The 19,732-nt window shown below is 53.3% G+C and overlaps 1 protein-coding gene across 3 annotated transcripts in view; it reads left to right on the top strand.

Annotated features, from left to right (window-relative positions):
* Positions 1-19,732, top strand: part of Cpne2 (copine 2) — a 41,439-nt gene that overhangs the window by 7,812 nt on the left and 13,895 nt on the right. The window contains exons 1-11 of one of the 3 annotated variants that reach the window (XM_074055957.1): positions 3,084-3,441; positions 6,237-6,445; positions 8,868-9,047; positions 10,818-10,892; positions 12,627-12,698; positions 13,528-13,611; positions 13,794-13,883; positions 14,789-14,887; positions 15,345-15,431; positions 16,737-16,796; positions 18,456-18,589. In XM_074055957.1, the coding sequence (XP_073912058.1) occupies positions 3,399-3,441; positions 6,237-6,445; positions 8,868-9,047; positions 10,818-10,892; positions 12,627-12,698; positions 13,528-13,611; positions 13,794-13,883; positions 14,789-14,887; positions 15,345-15,431; positions 16,737-16,796; positions 18,456-18,589 (1,133 nt within the window). In that variant the 5' untranslated portion in view covers positions 3,084-3,398. Of the gene's footprint in view, positions 1-3,083; positions 3,442-6,236; positions 6,446-8,867; positions 9,048-10,817; positions 10,893-12,626; positions 12,699-13,527; positions 13,612-13,793; positions 13,884-14,788; positions 14,888-15,344; positions 15,432-16,736; positions 16,797-18,455; positions 18,590-19,732 lie in introns of those variants that run through there. The other 2 variants (XM_074055956.1, XM_020164624.2) reach the window with 2 other exon arrangements.

Raw genomic sequence — 19,732 nt, 5'->3', positions numbered from 1 at the left:
TTTTATGTGTGAACTTGACCAAGTTGTGGTGTCTGTTTGGTCAGATACCAGCCTAGATGTTGCTGTGAAGGTATTTATAAGATGTGATTGACATTTAAATCAGAAGACTCTGAGTAAAGCTGTTTATCCTCCATATGTGGGCCTTGTCCGATTGACTGAAGGCCTGAGCCAGAGACTAAGGTTCTTCCAAGAAGGAGGACTAGGGCTCAAGACTGCCACACAGATACACCCTGCCCGTTCCAACCCTCCACCACTCTGCTCACCCGACTTTGCAGCCACCATCACGACCCAATTCCTGAAATTAAGTGCCTCTTTGCACACATAGCTACGCTACCAGCTCAGTTTCTCTGGAGAACCCTAATGCTGTGGGCTTCATCAGTGGAAAATGGGGCTATGATGCACTCAAGCCCCATCCCAGCCCCAGAGAGTCCTGGGAACGTGGCAACCCTCTGGGCCAGCGGGAAACAGGTGTCTGGTTAGCTGAGGGTTCTGGTTAGCAGAGCATTACTGTCTAGGCCAGGGGTTGGCAGAGATTGGAGAGAGACTGAGTGTGACAGCTGCTTAATTAGGCCAAGTGCAGGCAAAACCAGAGCCAGCCATAGGGTGTGGTCAGCCATGGGTGCCCGTACTGCAGCCTCAGGTCTTGGCCTCCTTGCTCCCCATGTGGTCCCTGGTAGGCCACTCAGTTTCACCCAGGAGCTTGTTAGAAACTCCACCTGTCTGCCCTTGATTTGTGTCAATTTAGCCAAATCAGAATGGCTAGAAACTGGTTCAGGGGTTTCTGATGAGCAGGTCTGGGTAGGACCTGATGCTGCACTTGCTACACTCAGGAGGCACTGTGGCCACCTGTCTGGGAACCACAGTTGGAGCAGTGAGAACCCTGAGCCACCCCCAGAGGCTCTGCTGTCAGAGATTAGATGCCTCCTCCACCACCACTGCCAGCAGAATTCACTGGAGTCCCGATGGTCCCAGAAGCAATAGTGCTCAAGAGGGGTCGCCACCAGGGAAGGAATGTGGATTGTGTGTCTGTCTGGTATCCACTACTTGGCTTTCCTTGCACCCATGTTCTATGTCCACTAGCGAGAGGCCACAGCCATATTTCTCAACCAGTTTAGCCCCCGTCTTCTTTATGCGATCCATTCATCCCCTGAAGTTTTGGGCTGCTCCTTCCACCCCACAGTGATCAAAAATTGATAATAGACACTACATAGTGTTATTCCAAGTACTTTATTTCACTTGATCCTCACAACACCCTAGGAAAGCACTTTTATCGTTCCCTTTTACAGAGGCGAGACTGAGACAGAGACAGAGAGGTTAAGTAACTTGTCTGAGTTCACACAGCAGGTCAATCGCAGAGCCAGGCATTTAGACCACAACAGTGTGAGTCCAGAGTCTGCTCTTAAGAGGACCAAGCCTCTTATCTTTGAGACTGTCACCAGAGTTTTGGTTCATTTCTATACTTGGCACTGAAAACAGAATTTTTTCATTTTCTGGATATCAAGTTGGACATGCTTTTTCAGATAGCATGTGTTGCTTCCCACTTGAAGTCCCAGATAACAGTCCTACAGATGCCCTGGCCACTGATGTGCACCAGCTGAGACTCTGTGGTGGGACTGCTGCTCCCTGGCCACCTTGCACCTGCCTCTCACCTTCTGTCCGCCCTCCTCCCCATCTGAGTACCCCCTTCCCCGAGCCATCTGCCTTGCTTGGGGTCTCTCTGTCATTACCAGCTGAGTCAGGGGTCCTTGGTGACCAGCTCAGCAGCTGCTCCCCACAGTGGGACCCTTGGGCTGCAGCCAGCTCCTGAGTCCTGAGTCTGGGCCAGGGCTGGGGACGTGAGGTCGTGGCAGCCTTGGCTCCAGGCCTGGGCGCCATTCTCCCAGTGCCCCCTTTTGAGCTGCAGCTTTCCCTGTGAGGTGGGCCCCGCTCGCCGACATCTCAGAGGGCTCTGAGGGCCCAGGGTTGGAGACTCCTCTCGTGACGCTGAGCACTGTGAGGGGAGGGGATGGTGCTACCTCTAGGCTGCAGATGAGCCTTTTGCTGGGCTCCGGCCGCTGTTGCACACTGTGTATTCACTGGGCACTTGCTCTGTGCAGACCTGTGCCTACTGCCCAGCAAACACTACTGGTACCTCCCCTGGGAACTTACACTGTAGGAAACATGACAAACACAGGCGCGTGATCAGTGAAGGAAACTGTGGGCCTGAGACAGGTCACATTAACTGGTGTAACTGGGAAAGGCCTTGGAGGATGTGTCATTAAGCTGACAACTGAGACCCTTCATGGAAAGAAAAGCATTTCTGGCAAAGGCAATGGCAAGTGCAAAGACCCTGGGGCATGAGAGAGGTGGGCACATTGGAGAGCAGAAGGGAGACCAGGATAGGCAGAACTCCACTGGCCTGGGAAGGATGGGGTTTGTGTGACCCAGAAGGGAAAGACACTGGAAGATTGTGTGGCAGAGCTATGGTTTATATGATTAAAGACTCCCTGTGGCTCTGGTGTGAGGAGGAAGAGTTGCATGGCCGGAGCGTGGCTAGGCACAAGAGTGGGGCCCAGCCAGACTGCAGCAGAGGGATGGGGCTGGATGCTCGTTGCAGCTGGGAGAGGGAATGGCCTGCCCCATGGGAAATGGGAGGGAAGCTTGGAGGGGGTCAAGGGCAATGAGTTCCTAGGTTTCTGGCTAAAGCCATAGTGCTCTGGACACCCAGATCCTGTCCTTCTGCCAAGGGCAGGATGTCTAATCACTGGGCAGTGGATCCAATGACAGGTGAATCCTTTGTGTCTTTTATTGTATTTTGAGACAGGTTCTCACTATGTATAACCCAGGCTGGCCCAGAACTCAGGATCCTCCTGCCTCTACCTCCCGGGGATTCCATGCACGGCCACCATGCCCTGCCGGGAATGTCTTATTCATTTTCGTAGTGCTCAAGGAATGTGGATTGAGTTTGTCGAATGAATCTGTGAACCAATGACAGGATTCCCAAGCCCCTCCCTCTCTTTGCCTCTGTTAACCCATCTGTAAAAGGGACTACTGGTTTGGTATCTCCGCCTCCTCACTCTTCCCAGGGGGTCTGGTCTTCCAGAAAGAAAGCCTGGGCCCAGCTGTACTAGGAGTCAGGACCATCCCTCGAGCAGGCCCTGACTCCCCATGCCCCCTCCTCCATCCTAAAACCTCAAATTACCTGCGGGCGGGTGTTGGCCTAGATGCACAGGGTAGGCCCACTCCCCCTTAATGACACCCTACTGCCTTCAGCTGGGTAGGGGGAGGAGGGGGCTGGCCCAGCCAGAGCTGTGGTTTCTTTTTCCATTGCGTCAGGCCTTGGGGTCCGGCCCACCCGCCTGCTGCCCGGCTGGCACTGAGGGCCACTCTGACCCCTGCCTGCCCCAGCCTCGGACATCATGTGCTCCCCATTTCGGGTATCCAGAAGCTTCCTGCCGGAGGGTGAGTTAAAGACAGGGACGTGCCTCTGGATGGGGAGGAGTCCCCTTTCCTCCCACCATCCGCTCGCCCAGCAAGCCTGAGAGCTGACCCAGGTAGAGTGCAGTGAGCCCGCTGTGATGGGGCCCCCTGCCCATGGCTCCACCAGGCAGAGGGAGCAAGGGTGGAAGGCTCGAACACTAACCAAGGGGGGATGCTAGAGGCTTAGACACGGAGGGGCTGCCATTGGGACAGGAAGCAGTGGCCCTAGAGCGATCACGTACGTGCCCACCTTTGCATTTGTTAGTTCTTGTGCACATACGTGTGTGCATGTGACCAGCCCACGTGCGTATTGGACAAGGAAGTGGGTAAAGCTGGGCATGTGTGCCTGACCCTTCTGGATGGGAATGGCTGGTATCCAGGACACACCTAACATGTCATAGAGAGCTCCGTGCTGTCGGCAGGAGGCGGCGAGCTGAGATCAGTGCTGCTGGGTCACACAAGGACATAGACAGACTCATCCTGGAGAAGCCGGTGACCCTGGGTACTCTGGGGCTTGGGTACTTTTTTAAATAGAGGAGTGTCCTTGGCTTTCCCAGCTCGGAGACCCTGGTCACAGTCCTGGCCTCTTAGTCCCAGGCTCTGCTGGCCTGGTGGATTCCCTGACATTTCCCACCAGGCCCAGCAGTCTCCCAGCCTGGTGAGAAGACCCAGCGCTTCCTGGAAATCTGGAGACCTGGTTCATACGTAGTCTTGGCTGTTTTCTGGCTATGTGACTGGGCAGTGACCTTTACTCCGTGGGCTTCAGTTTCCTCATCTGTAAAGCAGGGCAACCATCCTGCCCCCAGGCCCTATAGCCTGGGACTGGTGTAATCACAAACAGGCCCTCTCAGCCACGTGGCAGAGTGTCCACTGGAGACATCCCTTGCTGCCCTCTCCCCGCACACACACTCCTCAACTGGGCCCTGAGAGTAGACTGCACTAGAAACTGATTTTTACATGACAAGATGAATCCAGCAAGCGAATTGCAGTGCTCTCCTGATGCTCTGGATTTGTGTGATTATAGTGAGATTCTGGGGACAGACGGTGGGAAGGAGGGGCAAAGAACTGGCTTCGTCACTGTCCAGATCCTCTCCTTGCCAGGCAAGCCCTGGGAAGCACTGTGTCTGCAGGGAGGAGGAGGCCTGGCCTCCTGCAGACTGGGTCTGCAGCTGCCCCGCAAGAACTGGCGATCAGAGAGGGACTGGAGCTGGGGAGAAGGAGGATATGGTTCTAGTATGGTGAATGTGGTTATTCCTGCTGGTGACAGCATCTGCCTTTCCTCAGCATGACAATCAGCTACTCAAGGCAAATCAGGCAGGGGGTGATGATATACACCAGGTACAGTGACACATGCTTATAATCTAAGCATTCAGGAAGATTGTGAGTTCAAGGCCAGCCTGAGCTTCATTAAAAAAAAGAAAGAAAGAAAGAAAGAAAAAACAAATCTCTTCCCTAACATTATGACATCCCTACTCTCAGCCTGAATCCCCGCTCCCATCAGGGCCTGGGCACATCCAGGTTCCAGCTGCTCTAGAACAATGACTCTGCAGGTGCTGGAATGGGACAGTCATTTTCCTGCAGAACCCCCAGCCTTGAAGGTCTTGTGCTCAGTGAACTCTCTAGAGGAAGTGCACCAGCCTCAGTTTCCTGCTCTGGAAAATGGGGACAATATGCCTGCTTGCCCACAGACTGAGGATTAGAGCCTGTGCAGATGACACAGCATCAGTGCTCTTGAGCACAGGAACTGGGGTTCGTGTCCCCAGGGGGCTCTCCCTCTTCACACCTCCTCGGGGGATGTGCAGATTCAGTTGCCCACTCAACAGCGAGGGGACACAATGTTGGTGGAGGATTTGGAGGCTGGCCCTGCAGTATGTCTGGGGACTCATCCCCTGTGTTAAATGCATGGACACCAGTGGAAATAAAATTTGGATCAGGGGTCTCAAAAGACTGTGGCTTGATGTCACATGGGCAGATAGGAAACTGAGGCACAGAACACCAGCAGGGTTGTCTACAGAGCCTGTGATAAGTGGGACCCAGAGCTCCCTTCACCCTAGAGATGGTTCCTCTGCCTTGTCCTCAAAGGAAAACAGAAACCCTTACCATAAGCAAATGTCAGTCACCATCCTCAACAGGAAAAAGGAACACAGACCCCAGCAGGGATGTGGGGAAGTCACCAATGAGTGAAAGGGCCAGTTCCATGTTGAAGACAAGGACCAACTCAGACAGGGTGTGGGTGAGGTGGAGGCTTTGCCCATCCACTCATGTATGCATTCATCCTTTCCCTCAACAAACTTGCACTGCAGCTTCCTGTGCTCCAGCCACAGCAGTTCGTTTAAAGATACATGGACACACCTGATACACAATGAGCAAGGTCAAATTTTTAGTAAGTTACTTAAGTGGGCTTCCTAGTGGCCAAAGCAATGAGGGACACCTGAACTGCTGTACATTACACTGTAGCCACAAGATGCCAGCATGTTTGTTGGAGAAGCCAAGGTTTTCCTGACACAAAAAGTGACTGGGATGCCCATGTGCACTGATTCACTGCTCATCTGACATGGGCAACATGCAGGGCTCTGGCATATCTTACGGGTAAGGATTGACCCACGAGAGACCCAAGAGACTCCTGGTTCATGCTTTTCTCCCATTTTCCTTTCTCTGAGCTTTTGCCCATATGACTGCCTCCCTCTTGCTTTCTGTCTCTACCCACTTCTTGAAAGTCAGGGGGTAAGGCCTCCTGATGGTGTGGTTCCACCTTGACCCTCACTTCTATCCCCTAGACTGCCAGGAACTGTTACTGCCACCACCGACCCCAATGGCCTACATTCCAACCCCCCCAGCAGCAGGGGCTGCTCCCATGGGCTCCCAGTACTGCGTGTGCAAGGTGGAGCTGTCAGTGAGTGGCCAGAATCTGCTGGACCGGGATGTCACCTCCAAGTCCGACCCCTTCTGTGTCCTCTTTACAGAGAACAACGGCAGGTGGATGGAGGTGAGCCCCCACCAACAGAGTCTGCAGTGGGGAAGGGGTGGCTCAGTTGCTGGGGAATGGCTCCCACTGGATCCAGGCAGCCCAGGGTCAGGTGCTTGGAAGTGGGCAGGATGTGGGGGGTGGGGGAGCTTCTTAGAGAATTATTACTCTTAAAATTAAATTTGTTTTAAATATATTTAAGGGTGGGGGTGAGGCTAGTGGTAGAGCACTTGCCTAGCAAGCACAAGGCCCTGAGTTCAAACCCCATAATGCCAAGAAAATATATAAATATACACTTAAAATATTACTTAAAATAATTCTATTTATATGTAAATTATCAGCATCCATAGATATATATTATTATAACATATAATGAAAACTTCTGAGTGTTGTGGGGCCTGGCTGTTATGGTAGAACACCTGCTTAGCAAGTACAAGGCTCTTGAGTTCAAACCCCAGTACAACAAGACAAAAAAAACCAAAGCAAAACCAAAATAACCTTTATAGCTTTACAAAATGCTTCCTTCTATTTTTAAATAACTTTCCCACTTTGTTTCAAAATGAGCAGTCAGTGAGAAATAGAGAAACAGGGAGCTTAGGCTTTGGCCCCAGAGCTGGTCTCAGGCCCAGCAATGCTGCTCCCTGCTGTGTGGCCTCAGGCAAGTAGCTGTCCCTTTCTAGACCTTCTCTTCACCTGTGAAACGGGGCTGATAGTGGAGGCCCCCAGAGCTGGGGATATCAGTGGTGTCCTAGTCAAGGACATCTGAGTTAGAAGACTGGCCTCAGGGCCAGGGCCAGGTGCAGTTTGAGGAAGGATGTTAGAAACCTGAGCTGCTCACGTGGTTGAGGATTTGCTTTGTTTCCTACTCCAAAAGGAGACTGTGTCTGTTGTAGTAAATTCAGAAAATTCACATAATCCTAAAGAAGGCCCTGTAAATGGTTGGAGGCCCCTGTCCAGAAGAACTGCTATTAACTGTTAAGGGTCCAAATGACTTTTTGTTTGGTTTTGGTTTTTTGGTGGCATTGTGGTTTGAACTCACCTTGCTAGGCAGGTGCTCTACCAGTATCTGCCTCCAGCTCTTTTTTGTGTTGGTTATTTCTGAGAAAGGGTCTCTCTTTTTGCCCGAGTTGGCTTCAAACCTTGATCCTCCTGATCTCTTCTTCTCGAGTAGCTAGGATTACAGGCATGAGCCACTGCTTTCCAAACAGTTTTATATGTGTGTGTATTTTCCAAAATGCATATTTACTTTTTAAATAAATATTTAACTGGGCCACGGTGGGCGGCTAACAACAAACTGTGGTTTACTAAGCGTTTCCACAGATGTTGGCTCCTCTTTGTGATGCTAAAATAAATGGAGCTGGGTTATTGACCTGTTTTACGGAGGGGAAACTGAGGCCCAGAGTGGGTAAGGAGTTTTCTGTACCACCCAGTGTGTTGGTTACAGAGATGGAAGATGCGATACGGGGTCAGCCCAGGACTCCAGGGCAGCCCAAGGCATGTCTGGGACACCAGTGCCTTCTGCCAGGCCTCTGAAAGCCCTGAACTCCTCAGAGAGTGGTGTCCCCTCATTCATTGCACACCCACCTGGTCAGATACCCTGGCTAAAAACAGCCCAGGCCAAGATCTCTCCAGTCCCAGCCATTTAAGCCTGGGTGGGAGGAAAAATCAACATAGCCTGTGCCCCAAAATAGACTGTCACCCAGACTCTGTGGTTTGGGGCCTCAGTGTCTTGAGGCCAGGAGGCAGGGTTTCTGCCCCAGTGCTACCACAGTACCAGCCCTATCCTCACCCAGGCTTGGGGTCCACAGCAGGGGACATGTTAGGATGCACGAGTCCAGGGTTCTGTGCAAGACGCAAACATCCTGTTGGGGTGAGGCTCAAGTGGTAGAATGCCAGCCTAGCAAGCATGAGACCCTGAGTTCAAACCCCAGCACTGCCAAAAAAAAGCCATTTAAAACATATGCTCCCAGAGGCTGAACCTCCTTAATCCCCATCTGCCCAGGATCCCCTTCTTCTTCTGGTTTCTCCTCTCAGGTGCCATGTAAAATGTGACCTGAGAAGAGGGTTTCCCAAAGTAAAAAATGTGAAAGCCGTATGTAGTCAAATTCCTTCATTTTATAATAGTAGAAACTGAGGCCCAGATTGGGAGAGGGACTTGCCCTCTGTCACTTACCCAGGAGGGGACAGGGCTTGAGCTCTTACCCCAGCACCTTCTTGGCTGAAGACCTAAGAATTTTGGCCCTATCTTACTGGCTGTTGAACCTTGGGCAAGTCACTTAATCTTTCTGTGCTTCCATGTTTTCTGTGAGCTGGGAGTCATGGTTGCTTCAGCCACACCAGTAACTAGCCATGGGTGCCTGGCAGAGTAGGTGCTTAGTGAGCTGATCGATTTCCACCTGATTGATTTCCAGTGCTGACTCCCATTTCTCTGCCCTTCTGCCAGTATGACAGGACAGAAACAGCTGTCAACAACCTCAACCCTGCGTTCTCCAAGAAGTTCGTGCTTGACTACCACTTTGAGGAGGTACAGAAGCTGAAGTTCGCCCTATTTGACCAGGACAAGTCCAGCATGCAGCTGGATGAGCACGACTTCCTGGGCCAGTTCTCCTGCAGCCTGGGCACAGTAAGCAGACCCCTTCTGGTGGATGGGTGCAGAGCATTTGTTGCCCCTACACTTGTACCCTGTCTTCTTCCCTGCCCTGTTTTCCTGGTTGGCTCCCAAATGCAAATGCACCCCAGGAATCACCAGGCCCCAGGGGGTGAAGTTGAGTAGGTTTGGGGTTAGGCTGAAGATCATACGCCCAAAGAGGTGGTCAATCCCAGTGCCAACCTGAGTGGGGCTTCTATGTGACTGGAGCATCTGATGGTGTAGGCTGGAGCTGGAGCTCAGTGACAGAGAACTTACCTCACATGTGCAAGGCCCTGGGGTTCCATCCCTAACACCATAAAAAAAGAAAGGAAAAAGACATCAGGTATGGTCTTGACTTCCTGGGGAAACAGCAACCTAGACACCATGCTAGCAGTCCTACTTTGTGGCTGACTCACTGTGTGACCTTGGGCAACTTCCTTTCCCTCTCTGAGGTAAACTTCCCCATCCAGCTTAGTCCTTGGTTCAGCTGCAGGAGCCTGGAAATGAAGAACTAGGAGCCCCTGACACAAGTCTCAATTAGTCCTTGTGGCTGTGCATTCCTGAGCAAGCCTCTATCTCCTTCTGGGCCTCAGTTTCCCTAAATCTCACTTCAGCTCACAGGTCTTTTTTTTTTTGGCAGTACTAGAGTTTGAACTCAGGACCTCACACTTGCTAGGCAGGTGCTCTATCACTTGAGCCACTCCATCAGCCAAACCTCACTTCAGGATAGTGATGACAGCCTCTGCCCAGCCTATAGGAACAGCGAGGGGATAAAATAGAAAATGCTTTGAATGCCAGGTGTGGTGGTACACACCTATAATCCTAGCACTTGAGAGGCTTAGGCAGTAGGATCACAAGTTTGAGGCCTGGATAAGCCTGAGCTACATAGTAAGACACTGTCTCAGGACAAAAAAAAAAACAGGGTAACTGGGGAGCAACAAGTTTAAGGACTTGTGGGTAGGGATGGGGAGCCAACAGAGACCAGGAAGGCAGCCCAGGGCTTGGCACCACCAGGGGCTCAGTGTTGCTAATGGGGGGGTGGGGGTGTCTCAGGCCCATCACAGCAATGAAGCTTCCTGGGGGCAACTCTAGCTGCCCTTCCATCTCCCTCTAATTCCCCCACTGGCTGCATCTGTCAAAGGACAGGGGAGCTGGAGCCTGGGGGAGGGGAGGGAGACTTGACAAGAAGATGAGGACAATGCAGTCTTCAGGGCATAGCAGGTGTAGAAGGACAGAGGGTAGGTGGTGGTGAAGACCAGCCCCCAGGACAGGAGTGGCTCTTGCCGGTGTGTACTCACACCTACATGAAGAGATCCAGGCATTCACACCAGACACTACAGCTGGGCTGCTGTGGACAGGGACCAGTGGGGGGGGGGCTTTCCAATGTGTCCCACTCTGCCTTTCCATACCTTTTGGATTATTGAACCCTGGGTGCCTGGGTTACCTGTTGAACACAATGAAAATGCATAGGAAGTACCTCTGCAGGTGGGGTCTGGGTATGCCAGGGGAGGACTTTAGAGGACTAAACTCTGTCCTTTTCCTGGGGGCAAGCCAGCAGGTCAGTGGGAGCCAGACTGCCAGGACTCCACCCCAGCTGGGGGACCTGAGAAGTGTCTTAACCTCTCTGGGCCTCCATCTCTGGGCTGCCCAGGTTGGCTGTTGGTGTTCTGTGTGCCTCCAAGGTGAACATTAAGCCAACCCTAGAAGGAGGCAGCCCCTTCCTGAGCCTCCCCCTTCTTGCTGAGCTCCTGTTTCTGTCTCCAGATCGTCTCCAGCAAGAAGATAACCCGGCCTCTGCTGCTGATGAATGACAAGCCTGCGGGGAAGGGCTTGATTACGGTACCAGCCCCCTCCCTGCTCCCCACACCCCCCTCTGCCTCCTCCGCACCCTCCCCATCAATGGGCCGTTTCTCTGGCAGATAATCACCGGCTTTGTTGGGAGTAAAAAGACCCAACTTACAACTTAGCAACAGGTCTCTTAGCAACGGGCTCCTGGCTCCACAAATGATGCACTAAAAGCTGCCAAACTGGGGGAACTGTCCGCCCCCCTCACGGAGGCTCCCTGGGCAAGGGCAGGGACCACCAGAGCCCTTCAAGCATCCCTTTCCCCCACTGCCCCTTCTGCCTTCCCCTGGGGATCCGTCAGAAGCCTTGCGCTTGGGCTCTGTACGTGTCTGTGCTGCGCCATGATTCCAGAGATGCGCAGTGATTCCCCCTGTGATGTGCAATGATTTTTCCCCTGCGATGCGTAACGATTACAACAATGCGAATGATTCCAGAGATGCAGTGTTTCAGCCATGCACACAGTCTTCCTGTGGATGAGCGCCTCCTTCCTCACAGAGTTCCAGAAATCAGGGCCACCCATTTCACAGATGAGGGACACGAGACCCAGAGAGGTAGCCCCGTGGGGCATTTCCACCAGCAAGATTGCCCCTGCAATGTGTGACTTGGGGAACCGTCTGCTGGAATGTACGCATTTTCGTACATTCCTGTAGTATTACTCCCCTGCTCTGGAGTCTGCAGTGGCCCCTCATGGCCGGGGGGAACCCTTTTTTTAATGCCCAACGCGACCCATGGGTCCCTGCTTAGTTTTCCTGACTTTGCTGTTCCCCTCTTCTCCTCATGCCAGGGTTCAAAGCAAACTGAGTCTATCACGTGCACTGAACACATCCAGACTGTCCACTGTTCCCCCCGCCCTGAAGGCCCCACCTATCTCCCTTACCACTCAAAGTCATCCCACAGAAGGGTTCCCACTTGGCAGCTTCCCTCACAGGAAGCCGCCAGAGGGACCCTGGTCCAGTATGCTCCCAGCATTCTAGTGGCTCTGCACTAGGCTGCTGGTGTCCTCCTCTGGGAAATGGGACAAAAAAAGGTGCTGTAGTGTAGTGGAGCAAGTCCCAGTTGGAGGCCAGGAAAGCCGAGGTGAGGGCATTCTGGAGACAGGGCAGAGGGGCAGTCCTCGCCTAGAGCACCCAGCCCACTTGTGTTGCTGGGATCTGAGGGCTTCCTGCCTATCCAGGGAGGGCCAGGTGACAGGTTTTGGTAACCTCAAGTCCAGAGCTGGCTCCACCCTGGCTGGACTGGGGTTTGAGGTCCATGGCTGTGGGAAAGGCACAGGGGACAGAGGACCACCTGTGGGAGCTGACAGGACAGCAGAGGGCACTCAAGTACCTCCCGTCTTCACTGGACCTCAGTTTCTCCAGGTGCACTGTGCAGTTGCTATGGGCTGGTCTCTTGGTGTTCTGAGCTCCCTGGGGCTGTAGAGGAGGCCTGTCTCACTGATCTCCCACCCCAAACCTCTCCCCATGGCTCAAGACCGCCTCCCTGTCTGGTCCCTGTATCACCTCCCCCACCTTCCCATGTCCCTTCTCCTCAGCTACATGGAGTCATTTTCTCATTACGAGTAACTGACCAAGATTTGGGGAAGACAAGAGTCTAGTCCAGCGTCACCGGCACCCTCCTCCCCTTCCCCTTCTATCCTGGATTGTTGGGTTCAGGACCTGCTGTGCCCTTGGTGCCTGGCGGGTTGAGGAGTGGAAGGAGCAGGTCTCTCTCACCGCCTTCACTTTACAGATTGTTGCCCAGGAGCTATCAGACAACCGGGTCATCACGCTGAGCCTGGCGGGCAGGAAACTGGACAAGAAGGTGAGCCTGGTGGGGAGGGTTTCCATCAGGAGCTGAGTCCCTCCCTGGCACAGAGCTGAGTGGTGCATCCCTCCCTGCTACCACCTCCATTGGCTGCTGAGAATAGGCCGAACACAGGGCCCCACTGGCCACTCCAAGTTAGGACTTTCCCCCTGGTTAGGGAGTATCCTAGTACTTTAAAGGCATGAAACCTCAGCTGGAAACCAACTCACTGCAGACCCTTCTCACTTGGTCTCAGGGCCAGGCTCCTTACAATACCCCGCAGGCCCCTGCCTCAGGTGCCCCAGTGCCCTGACTACCTGACCATCCCTTTCTGTCCCCTACCTCCACTCGGCTTCAGCCAAACCAGCCTCCTCACTGACTCTGGATTTATTTATTTATTTTTCTATTTATTCTGGAGATGGGACCCAGACCTCATGTACACAAGGCAAGCACTCTGCCATTTAGCCAAATCCCCATCCTGCTGTCTCTGGTTTAAACGAGGCACTGTCCTGCCTCGGGACCTTTGCACTTGTTCCCTCTGCCCTCTGAATCACTCAGCTCTTCCTTGAACATTCTCGTGGTGCCCGCTCTGCATCCAGCCTGTAATTTCACATTTCCTCCACCATGAGGCCCTCTTGGAGATGTTTTCAGTTTCACCAGAATAAAGCCCTACCCAAGACCCCAGCCCTGAACTGGAGGCAGCATCTGTGTGAAGTTCTGCCCTCTCTCAAAGGCTGCAGCTCCAGAACCCCCTGGGCTTTCTCACTCAGGAAAGCTGCAACTACCCAGGCTCCCACCAGTCTGGTAGAATCATGCTCCCTTGCCCATGTCCTCCTGCCTCCTCCAGGACCTCTTTGGGAAATCGGACCCATTTCTTGAGTTTTACAAACCAGGGGATGATGGCAAGTGGCTGCTGGTCCACAGGACTGAGGTAGGTGAGTGGGCCCCGGGGTCTCACAGAAAGAGGGTCTGCAGTCCAGCAGATGTGCAGGCATGCAGATGGCACCAAAAGGGCCATGGGGTGCTGCCTGTGTTCTGGAAGTGTGGCTGTGGGCTTCCATGTCCTCAAACCTATCCTCAGTGAGTATATCCCTGCCTCTTGCTGTCCTGCAGGTGATCAAGTACACTCTGGACCCTGTATGGAAGCCATTCACTGTCCCACTGGTATCCCTGTGTGATGGGGACATGGAGAAGCCCATCCAGGTAAGGGGACTCTGGAGGTGCTCATCTAGCCAGCTCCACCTCCTAGTCTGCCTGAAGCTGGGGGAGAAGGGCTTGTCAAAGCTCTTGCTTACTAAGATAGGAAGAGCCCAATCTTAGGAGAGGAGACAAGAACCCTGGGTCCTTATCCCAGGGTCAACCTGACCCTCTGAGGGCCTGGGCAGAGTCCCCACCTCCATGAGCCTGGTTCCAACATTGCCTGCCCTTCACAAAAGCTAGTTGAGCTGCTGGCCAGTGTACAAAGGCAGAAACTCCTCAGAAACAATCACATGCTTCAAGTATGGTCACATGGTGAGGACGTGATCACCTCCTCTTTCTAAAACTCCTTGGTCCTTAGGGGCTGATCTGTGGGCAGGTGAAATGAGAGCAACAGCTAGGATAGGCTCCAGAAAACTTGGGCTCTGGTTCTGGGGTGGCTGTTGTTGCTGCTGCCAGGCTTTGGCCAAGGGCTTCCCTCTCTGGGCCTCCATGTACCCACCAGTAGGATGGGTACAGTAATCCCTACCTTCCTCCTCAAGTGCCCTGGCAACATGGCATTAGGGAACATGTAAGACTGGGGTTTCTGTGACCATCTAGAAAAAAAACAGCAATCCAGAGAAGACACTAGGCCATTGCCAAGGAGCCAGTGGACCCCAGCCCAGCCAGAAGAGGATCAGGGTTAGGCGTGTGGGGAGGCGAGCGCCATGCTGGAACCATAGCCCATGTTCTTGGGTGACCACATTCTTCTTCCCCAGCAGGAGACAGCTCAGGCCAGCTAGGCAGATGCTGGGGTAGGGGAAGGGGAAGGTGGTACCCACGCAGAAAATGTGGGATTTGCCTGGGACGCTGATGGGTAGAGAGCACCTCTTGGGACCAGCTTTGGGATGACTGTGCTGGACCCATCCCAGGTCATGTGCTATGATTATGACAACGATGGGGGTCATGACTTCATTGGCGAGTTCCAGACTTCGGTGTCACAGATGTGTAAGGCTCGAGATGGCGTCCCGGTAAGATGGGCCCATGTGTCCAGACCCCAGGATCTCAGCAGAAGCCAGGGGAGGACTGGTAGTGGGAGGCTCTGAATCAGGCAGATAGGGGCTCACACCATCTCTTCCGGCTGTATGGCCTTGAGCAAGGTACTCAATGTCTCTGGGCCTCAGTTTCTCCATCTGTCTGGGGGCAGGGACTCAGGGTGGGATGAAGTGAGGAGACAGGAGCAGACCTGGCCCCTAGTGTACAGTCAGAGCTGTCACTCAACACCTGCAGCTGGACCTTCCACTGCAGTGATGTGCTGAGTTGTATGGAGGAACAATTGCCCATCTCCTGCCATTTCTGTGGCAGTCCATGGCAGCTCCCTGGAGGAAGCAGTCATCCCATGTCACAGCTGTGGAGAGGACTCTGGGGTCTCAGGAAAATCTGGCCCCAAGCATCCCCATCTGAGCCTCTTTTCACCCCTGGTGGTAGCTGGAGTTGGAGTGTATCAACCCCAAGAAGCAGAAGAAGAAAAAGAGCTACAGAAATTCTGGCATCATCATCCTGCGATCCTGCAAGGTAAGCAGCAGGGGAGGGCCAGCCGGGCTGGGTTCGAGTTACAAGGGGGCACCACTGCAGACAGAGTAGACAGAACTTGGGATCTGGGGCCAGTGAGACCTGAAGTCAAATCCTGCTTCTGCCACATCCTGGCTCTGTGACCTCTCTGGATCTCAGTCTCCGCATATGCGGAGTGTGCACATTAACACAGGAGAGCAAGTGAGGGATTAGTCCCATGTCCCTATCCTGTGGGAGGCCAAGGAGGGCCTGAGAGGCCTCCTGGAGCCTCTCCTGCTTTGTGGACTGTTAGGAGCCATTGCTGTCCGTGCTGGTTGCCCACTCAATTGAGCATTAGAGGGGCGAGAGCCGTGAGATGAAGCATCTTGTTCCTCTGGCATCTGAGAGGGTCCAGGTGGCTGTGATCCTCATGGTAGAGCTGGGCCACTGAGGCTCAGAAAGCAATGAAGCTGATGGCACAGGGTAGCTGGTGGCCTCCTGCCTTGTGGATAGGCGGGACATTAGGAAAGCAGCCTGGGCTGGACAGCAAGAGCTGGACTCAGGCCTGAGATACAGAGCAAATATGGCACTGCTCTCTGTAAGTGGTGGATCAGGCCCCAGCCTCTGTCTCCTAGTCGGGAGCCCAGTAGTCTTAGGGTCCCATGGCTTTCAGTGACAGTGTCACAAAAAACGAGCTCTGCATAGGTCAGGCACTCACTTCCTCTCCTCATGAGTTTTCCTAATCAGCCTTTCTCCCTCCTCCATTTAAAAAATTAACTTAAAATAATACATTTATCTTGAAAGGAACCCTTTTAACTCCACCAAAATGGGAAGGCCAGTATGCCTCACCTGAAGGAGGCCTCTGCCATCAAAACAAATGCAGTGTGTTAACTGCTTTATTAACTTATGGAAGAGGCCTTGGGCTCTTTGTTAGAAGGCAGGACACTGAGTGAGGCATGGAGGAGGCAGGGGCGGGTAGAGGCTTTCTCCATCAGGTAATCAGCAGGTGTATTAATGCCAGTCACTGGGACCCTGCCTGAAACTGTTTATCTATACGTGTGTGTGTGTGTGTGTGTGTGTGTGAGAGAGAGAGAGAGAGAGAGAGAGAGAGAGAGAGAGAGAGAGAGAGAGAGAGGCTCCACCCAATAGGAACCATGGCTCTAAGGCCTTTGTTATAGAGGGGTTGGGGGTTTGTTCTAGTCAGATCAGGTCCATCTGCTGTTTCCAGCCTCCTAGTTTCTACTGAGGCTTCAGGACAGAGCAGGAACTGCTCATTGGGGCCTTCATGGCCAAATCCAGGGACCCACTTGACTCACCCAATTCTTCCAGATACACCGGGACTACTCCTTCCTGGACTACATCCTGGGAGGCTGCCAGCTTATGTTCACCGTAAGCCCCTCCCTCCCCATCCCTGCCCAGGGACCAGGGTCCTCCCCAGGGTTTAGGCTCTACTGCAGCAGCAGGGCCTTCAGGAAGGACTTCCCTGGAGCAACAGGTATGTCCCCGAGGAGAGGGTACAGGTGGCTTATCCTGGTGAACAGCTGACTTGGGGCTTGACTGCAGGTCAGGTACAGCTGCACAGCCTGTGTCTGCTAACCACAGCCTCCACAGACAGGAAAAGTCATTTTCTTCCTCCTGGCCACAAAAAGTCAGTTCCTTGCCATCCGGCCCAGCCTGCCACCACCTTCCTTCTCGGTCACTCAGTTTAGCCACACTGTTTCTGATGATTCTCTCCACACACCAAGCTCTGCCCTTAGGGCCTTGCATTGCTGTTCCGTCTGCATTTGCCATTCCCTCTGCCACCTTCTCAGAGTGCTCCTCCCTGATGCCTCCCTGTCTGTCTCATCTTCCTGCTGTATCATCTTCAGGGAACTTGCTGTCTTGGAAATCATTTACGCTTCTCCCTCTTTGTCTCTGCTTATTTTTTTTTTCCATTTTTATCTCAGCATGTCACTGGCACATAGCAGGCACCTGATTAGCACTGATCTACAGAATGAAGGGCCCCTTGCCTGGCCCATCCTCTGGCCTTTTGCTCCTCACACAGGCTCAGGGGAGCAGCCTACTGGTCACTGTTCTCTGCCTACCTGCCCACATCATCTTGCCATTCTCCATCATCACCTCTAGGTCCCAGTAGGGGGTCTGGGACATTACAGAGCTCCCAGAGTCAGAGTGGCCTTGCTGACCTCTGACCCATAGTGTCCACTGCCCTCCTATCTGGGTCTGCTCATTGGCAAATGTCCACTGAGCACCTCCCTGTTCCAGGCTCTCAGGTGTGCCGCTGCAGGGCTCCCTCAAGGGCTGACTCCAGCAGTGTGGGGACACAGACGATTGCCTCTTCCCTCCCTACAGTGACTAGGTTCCACTGCTAATGCCCCTGGGCTCAGCAAGGGCCATTCTTGCCCATTCTGTGCTGCCCCTCCAGGGGCTGGGCTGGGACCCCTCTGGCTGAGAGAGCAGGGAGGACCCCACTTCATATTCTCTCACCCTTAAGTCCCATTGACAACTGCCCTGTGCACTCTCCCCAGCCTTACCTACCAGGTGCACCCAACTGGCCACAGAGATGGGCACTGCCCCTGCCAGGCAGCCCCAGGTCCTGGCACCTGGTGCTCTGAGGGTCAGTGGAGAGATGGCTTGGGTTGTAGGTGAGGGTCTGAGAAGGGTTCAGAAGGGCAGGGGCATCTGAGTGGGGCCTGGACGGAGAATGAGATAGGGAGATACCATGGCATGGCCCGTCCTGAATGAAGGCCTGGAAAGGGAGACAGATGAATTGGTGGGCAGGGATAGTGGGAGAAAAAGGAACTTGGGGCCATGAGGGAGACTTGTATTGCATCTGGGCAGTGGACTTTAAGTGTGGGCAGTAGGGGACTGTGGGTCATTAGAGCAGAATAGTGAAAGAAGAAGGTCCCAGGTTTCAGACCATCACGTGGAGGATTGAGGCTGCGAGACAGTAGGTTTCCCATGTCCCATCAACCTCTCCTTTTCCATGGGGGTGGGCTAGGGAGCTGAGGTTAGTAGCCACACTGAGTGGCTTTTTCCCTCTCTCTACAGGTTGGAATAGACTTCACAGCCTCCAATGGAAACCCCCTGGACCCTTCTTCCCTGCACTATATCAACCCCATGGGCACCAATGAATATCTGTCGGCCATCTGGGCAGTGGGACAGATCATCCAGGACTATGACAGGTAAGCTTGGAGAGAACTCTGTATGTTTATGAGTTCCCTCCAGCCTAGGAAGCTGGGCTTGTCACAGCTAGAAGGGGCACAGGGATCTGCATACCTAGCAATGGCTTGCACATGACATCCACACAGCATCACCCCTTCTTTTACCCATGGCAGACATTGCTAACTGATTGCTGTACTCTTACCTGCTGAGCCCAGATGAAACTGGGGTGTGCACCAAGCAGCCAGTGAGAAAATGGACTAGGATGGAGGGTAGAAGTGGGAAATAGAGACCTAGAGCTCACGGGGACTGGACCCCAGGCATCTCAGTTCCTGGGCCAAGCCCCTAATGGTCTCACAGGCTCACTCCTACTCTGGCATGTGTAGACCCTTTTCCCATGACCATGAGGACCTTTGGGTGGGGGCTTAGTGGAAAGTCACTGAAGGAAAGCTGTGTGGAGGGAACAAAGACCAACAGAAGGTAACATCATTGTCACCAGCTGATTGGGAGGTCAGAGGATGCAATGACCAGGAAGTAGCACACTGGGAGCAGCAGGTGTAAGAAATATGGTGGGAAAAGAGCAGGCTCAGGAAGCCCCATACACTTGGCCTTCTAGAGAGAGACACCCCAGGACCAGTGTCTGGTTCAGGTAGTCAGAGTCTGAGGGTGGCTGTAATTACAGGTTACATTAAGAGAGGTACAGCATGCAGAACAGGGAGGTAGAAGTCCCTCTCTACATGGTCAGGCGGAGGACCCTGGTGTCTACTGGCCACTTGACCCTTCACTGAGCCATCAAATGACCATTCAGGCTTAGCAAGGCCCTAGTGCCCTCTGGACACTGAGCACCATTGCCTCCTGCCCAGCTCATTTCAGTTGCCTCCTCACTGGTCTTCCTGTTCTGCACTGGCACCTGACAGTTTGCACTCCACATGGCAGCCAAAGGGACAAGAGAATGAGACACTGTCCCTTCCCTGCGTGAGTTCTCACTAGAAGAAGAGAGAGGACTGGAGTGCTGAGGGACCTATTGACATGTGAGGCAGGAGCTAGGAACACCAGAGAGAACCAGAGAGAGGCATTGTGGGGTATCATGGACCCATCAATGGTCCAGAGAGAGGGGCCATTTTGTTTGAACCTTGGAGGACAAGTAGGAGTTTGCTAGAGGGAAC

The sequence above is a fragment of the Castor canadensis genome, chromosome 15 (genome assembly GCF_047511655.1).
Source record: "Castor canadensis chromosome 15, mCasCan1.hap1v2, whole genome shotgun sequence".
In the NCBI taxonomy this organism is placed as follows: Eukaryota; Metazoa; Chordata; class Mammalia; order Rodentia; family Castoridae; genus Castor; species Castor canadensis.
This window is presented reverse-complemented; position numbering and strand designations above follow the sequence as displayed.